This window comes from Austrofundulus limnaeus, unplaced genomic scaffold, assembly GCF_001266775.1.
Source record: "Austrofundulus limnaeus strain Quisiro unplaced genomic scaffold, Austrofundulus_limnaeus-1.0 Scaffold1039, whole genome shotgun sequence".
NCBI classification, from domain to species: Eukaryota; Metazoa; Chordata; class Actinopteri; order Cyprinodontiformes; family Rivulidae; genus Austrofundulus; species Austrofundulus limnaeus.
The window spans coordinates 100,022-105,783 of record NW_013953441.1 but is presented as its reverse complement, the minus strand read 5'-3'; the positions used below and the strand labels follow the sequence as shown (position 1 = coordinate 105,783).

The following is a 5,762-nucleotide window of genomic DNA, read 5'->3' as shown; positions in this document are numbered from 1 at the left end:
TGGCTTTTTTTATGATTTGGTGTCCTCCTTGGTCGTCTCCTATTAAATCCACTTTATCTCAAACAAGGACAGATGGTGTGATCTAACATTGATGTTCCTTGATTTTGAAGTTCATCTTTAATGTCTTTAGAAGTTTTTCTGGACAGTTTTGTTCATATTAGCCGACTGATTTGTCATCGGTTTTCCTCCTGTGGTCATGTCCAGGGAGGTTGGCTATAATCCCATGGATCTTAAATTTCTGAACAATCTGTGCAGCTGTAGTCACAGGAACATCAGTGTTTAATCTGAACAGGATTAAAGTCCACAAGGCTGCTGGTCCTTATGTCTCCCTGGATGTGTACTCAGAGCATGTTCTGAGGAGTTGGCAGGAGTGCTGATGGACATTTTCAACATGTCCTTGGCCCGTGCTGTGGTACCAACCTGCTTTAAAACCACCTCCATTGTCCCAATACCCAAAAACTCCAACCAATCAAGAGACTACCGCCCAGTAGCCCTCACTTCCATCATCACAAAGTGCTTCAAGCAGCTGGTCCTAGCACATTTCAAATCCTGTCTCCCACCCATCGTGGACCCCCACCAATTAGCGTACTGCCAGAACAGGAGCACAGAGGACACAGTCTCCATAGCGCTACACTCTGTCCTCTCACACTTGGACAACAAAAACACCTCTGCCAGGATGCTGTTCATAGACTTCAGTTCAGCATTCAGCACAGTTCTCCCCTCAAAACTCATCACAAAACTCACAGACCTAGGCATCAGTTCCCTCATGTGCAACTGGTTACTGGACTTTCTGGCCAACCAACCCCAACATGTCAGGCTGGACAGCCAGTGCTCATCTACCATCACCATAAACACTGGTGTACCACAAGGCTGTGTGATGAGCCCCTTCCTCTACTCCATCCTCACCCATGACTGCAAACCTGTCGATGGTTCCAACATCATTAAGTTTGCAGATGACACCATGGTGATTGTCCTCATCAAGGACAATGATGAGACTGCCTACAGGGAGGAGGTGGATCGTCTGGCTGAGTGGTGCGACACCAACAACCTGCAGCTCAATGGTGAGAAGACCAAGGAGCTCATCGTGTACTTCAGGAGGAACGTTGACCCATATCCACCCATCCACATCAAGGGGACAGCGGTGGAGTGTGTGAACAGCTTCAAGTTCCTGGGCGTCCACATCTCCGAGGATCTCACCTGGACAACCGGCTGCTCCATACTGGTCAGGAAGACTCACCAGCACCTCTTCTTCCTGAGGTCTCTGAGGAAGAACCACCTGTCCTCAGACATCCTGATAAACTTTTACCGCTGCACCTTTGAGAGCATCCTGACCAACCGCTCCACAGTCTGGTACAGGAACTGCTCGGTATCAGACCAGAAGGCTCTACAGAGGGTGGTGAAAGCTGCCCAGCGCATCATCAGAGCACCACTTCCTGCCATAGAGGACATCTACAGGAAGAGGTGTCTGAAAAGGGCTTTGAAAATCATCACAGACTCCAGTCACCCAGCTCACAGACTATTCACCCTCCTGCCCTCTAGGGGGCGCTACACGAGCCTCTGGACTAAGACCACCAGGTACCGGAAAAGCTTCTTTCCCACAGCTGTTACACTCCTGAACTCTGTCTCCTGACATCAGAACAACATACACAACAATAACACATGGACCTACACACCACAGACCTGCACTTTCTGCTGTTACATCACTACTGTATGTACTGTACAGATAATCTACTCATGTTTACAAGTACACAGTCTATTTATACCATTCACATTACTTTCCCGGGTACCATCATTTCTGTCCAGGCATCCCTTGATGCATGGTTGAAAAGCAATGTCTGACTTTCATTTGTTCATTTTCATAGATTTATTTATTTATTTATTATTACTGTTGTCAGATTCTAGTTATTTCTACAACCATTGTCTGTTTTTCTTTCACTAAACAAGGGATACCAACATTTTTGTCCACATGTGTATGTGTGCTGTAGCTTCAGACTTCTTGATGCGTGCTGAAGACTGAAAGTGATTCATGATGGTAGCTGGCCTGGTCCTTGAATCTGTAAAATATTCAACTTTTGAAAATGAAGTTCTGGTTGTTGAAACCAAAGTGATTGTTGAGCAGATTTTTGTTTTTCAGGCGGCTGCAGCACCATGTCCTCGGCTGAAAGTGAGGACATATCAAGCTACCATTTGAGCGGTAAGCAGTCGTTTCTGTGTGTTCCAGAATATCAACCTGATGTATGTTTGAAAGCTGTGGTGTGTCCTCACTGACACTTGTATGAGACCATAAAAAACAAGAGTCTTCACTGCTGAAAACGATCAGTTATAAAACACTTTGTCTTGATCTATAAAATGACTTATTTCTGATCTTAAAAAGTGAAGTCCTCCAACTTTCTAACACTCCAACCAGGCTTAGGATAAAGAGACTCTTTACTGAAGGAATGTTTATTTTCAGTAGATCATAATTGTATCCTCACAGCCTGTACAAAAGGCATATTGCAGAAAACTGGTCGTAAATGTTTGCTGTGATGTTTTGTCAGCATCAGTCTGAGAAACCAAATGGAGCAGAGATTAGAACCCCTGGTCAGTGGGGAAAACGCTGGACAACTGCACTGAGAGAATTTACAGTTAAATTTAGGTTGAATTTTTATTCAGTTTTCAGTTGTGAGTCTGTGTGAGCACTGCTTTAATGATTGCTTGTTTTGTGTGTGTCTGCTGCAGTGGTGCGTAACCCACCGGGCTGGGAGGTGGGGATCTACCTGGTGGGCTTCTTTGTGCTCCTGGGTGCAGCTGGTCTGAACATCTGGAAGCTGTGGAGATCTGGGACCTTCCCCACGCCGTCCCCCTTCCCTAACTTTGACTACCGATACCTGCAGGAAAAATATGGCACCTCCTTCTCAGAAGTCAGACAGAAGGTTTGTTTACACACAGAAACATTGTGTTGTTGTTGGTCATCTGTACAACAGAAACCAGCAGCTCCTTTTCGTTCATAATTACACAACTTCTAAATATGAATTCACTGGGATGTTGTGTAAAATGTAAATAAAAGCAGAATACAATGATTTCATGAACTTTCCAATCCCATTAGAGCATATTAAATAAATTAAATCTGTAAACTAAGAAATTGTACATTTTTACATGACTTCTTGTTTGCATGATAGAGCTTTAACTTGGTGGTCTGGTAAACTGTTTATAACATGTTTATAATGCAATGCTGCCTGATGGCCCAGAGATCACAACCATCGAAAACTGACCTTCAGTCTTTAACGTCAACTCTTTTTAAACTGGACATGATGGGATGTTAAACGTCTTCACAGTTTTCTGTTTAGAAACATTTCTTCTAGAATTGTTTCATGTTTTTTTAAAAAGCGTATTTTAGCTGGTGAACTTCTGCCCATCCTAATGTCTGTTTGTTTTGGACCAGTCCTCTTTCTGACCTTCAGACTGCTCCTCTGGCTGCTTTTCTTATGTACCTGCTCCTGTCTTAACACATTAAACATGACCTTAAACTGTCCTTAAGATCAGAATTACTATATTCAGTTGAAAATCTGCAAAACTTTATTTTCATTCTACAAAATATCTGTTTAAAACTAACAATGTCTACGTGTTTCTTATATTAAAGTGATAAAAAGTAAAGTTAAATGTTTGCTTTTGTAATTAAAGGAATAATAATACCAATATTCTGTTCCATTTGGAAGTCCTCAGTAGGTAAAACCAGTGTTGTATAAAGTACCACAAAGTAATACTTAGTAAAAGTACAAGTATCTTACTAAAAAATGACTTTGTTAAAAGTTAAAGTGTCCTTTAGGAATATAACTTGAGTAAAAGTCTTAAAGTATGTGATATTTGTTGTAGTTAAGTAGTAAAAGTGTTAAAGTATGTGATATTTGTTGTAGTTAAGTATTAAAAGTCAAAGTGTAGATTTAAAATGAGCAGTTAGATTTTSTGTAAGGACATTTATTAGGAGGTGACCTCCCCAAAAACTGCAGAAATGACTGTTGTATTAAAAGAATGAATGGATGTTAAATTTAGGATGCACTAGTCCAGCTGTTTCAGTTTATWTACATATATCAAGGCTGCACAAAGCTTTTCCCCAAAATGAAAATCTATCTGAGGGCTGCGGCCAAATGTAAGAATATAATTCATGAAATACAAATACTTCTTAAGTACAGTCCTTTGATTTGAATGATTCTGTCCTGCTGGAGTGTGACATGATTTGTTTGTGTACAAACTAATACACTATCAGAGTTTTATATATTTATACTTCTCATTCAACCACAGTTAAATTCACTCTATCTAGGAGGCTCAGTTTATATGGATAGTTTTTATTTTTTACAACAACAAGCTGCAATGAAAACAAGCAGAAATGAAATAAAAGTAACAACTTTATACTTCTTGACTTTTTAAAAATTGTAAGAAGTAGAAAGTACAGATAATTGTGTGAAAATGTAAGAAATAGAAGTAAAAAGTACGCTGAAAAATAATTAAAATTCTACTTAAGTACAGTAAAGTATTTGTACTTAGTTACTTTACAGCTCTGTGTAAAATCAGTTTAAAAGTTTAATGTTATTAAGACAAACTGAAGCTCAGTGAGCTCACTGTGTTGCAGTGAGAACAAAAAACTGATAAAATTATACAACAAAAAGAAATATCCACATTAAAGGGTTTTAAGCAGCAACAATGTTTACAGTTTTTTACATAAAAACAAACTTGTGCACATGCTGCTGCATAACTCTTTTCCAAATGGACTTTCTTGTTCTAAGCGGTGTCTCTTAACATTTCCTGAACTGCAACAATTCTCTCTTGTCCTCTCCCTGAAGAGAGCAGCAGCCAACAACCATCGGAGAACCTCCACAACCTCCAGTCGTAAGCCCAGCTTGGCCCTGGGTGACACCCCTGATGGTTTCAGGGACCTGGGTCACCTGGAGCTGATGAGCAGGGAGCTGGACCCGACCGGCCTGGCTCAGCTCAACAGGTCCGTCTCCACCGACTCGCTCAGCTCCATCTCCTCCATCGCCAACAACTTTGGCCACGACTTCACGGTGGGCCAGCTGGAAGTGACTCTGGAGCTGGAGCAGTGTCGACAGCTGCTCCACATCACCCTGCATCAGGGCAAAGACCTGCTGGAGAAGGAGGAGGGTGACTTTCCTGGCTGCTTCATCAGAGTCTCATTAGGTCCTGAAGAACTCAACGTGGGAGTCACACGAGTAAGAAACTGATCTGATCTGTCTTTAATAAACAGGACAAAGTCATGTGATGTGGTTCGTCTGGACCACCTGCAGGACCTGAGCAGGACTAAGTCCAAACCAGACTTTGGTTTGAAGCTTTGCAGATTAGACAGATTGGACTTGGTACAGAGTGGTTTCAGGTTAGGGTTCTGATTGAAATGTCAACATCTAATCAGTGTTGAATCAACATACTGTTTGTGCATCCCTCCTCCTCCTCCTCCTCCTCCTCCTCCCTCTATGAGGAGAAGGGGGAGGAGGAAAAGAGGTTGAATCAGCATTGATACAGAATCAGATATGGTTGAAGACCTAATAGAATAGAATAGAATAGAATAGAATAGAATAGAATAGAATAGAATAGAATAGAATAGAATGTATTTATTGTAATTACACACGTGCACAACGAGATTAAAGCCACTCCCACAGCAGTGCAATTACACATTAAAAAATAGAAAATAATAAAATAAAATGAACTAAAATATTCCTAAACATCTGTATGTATCCAAACATGTATGTACTGTATATATATAATCCTCTAAA

General features: G+C 41.0%; 1 protein-coding gene across 1 annotated transcript in view; it reads left to right on the top strand.

Annotated features, from left to right (window-relative positions):
- Positions 1 to 2,134: 2,134 nt before the first annotated feature.
- Positions 2,135 to 5,762, top strand: part of syt12 (synaptotagmin XII) — a gene marked incomplete at its 5' end in the record, with an annotated part of 37,439 nt that continues 33,811 nt past the window's right edge. Inside the window, 3 exon segments of the mRNA XM_014030319.1 lie at positions 2,135 to 2,194; positions 2,719 to 2,912; positions 4,818 to 5,204. Coding sequence (XP_013885773.1) covers positions 2,149 to 2,194; positions 2,719 to 2,912; positions 4,818 to 5,204 — 627 coding nt within the window.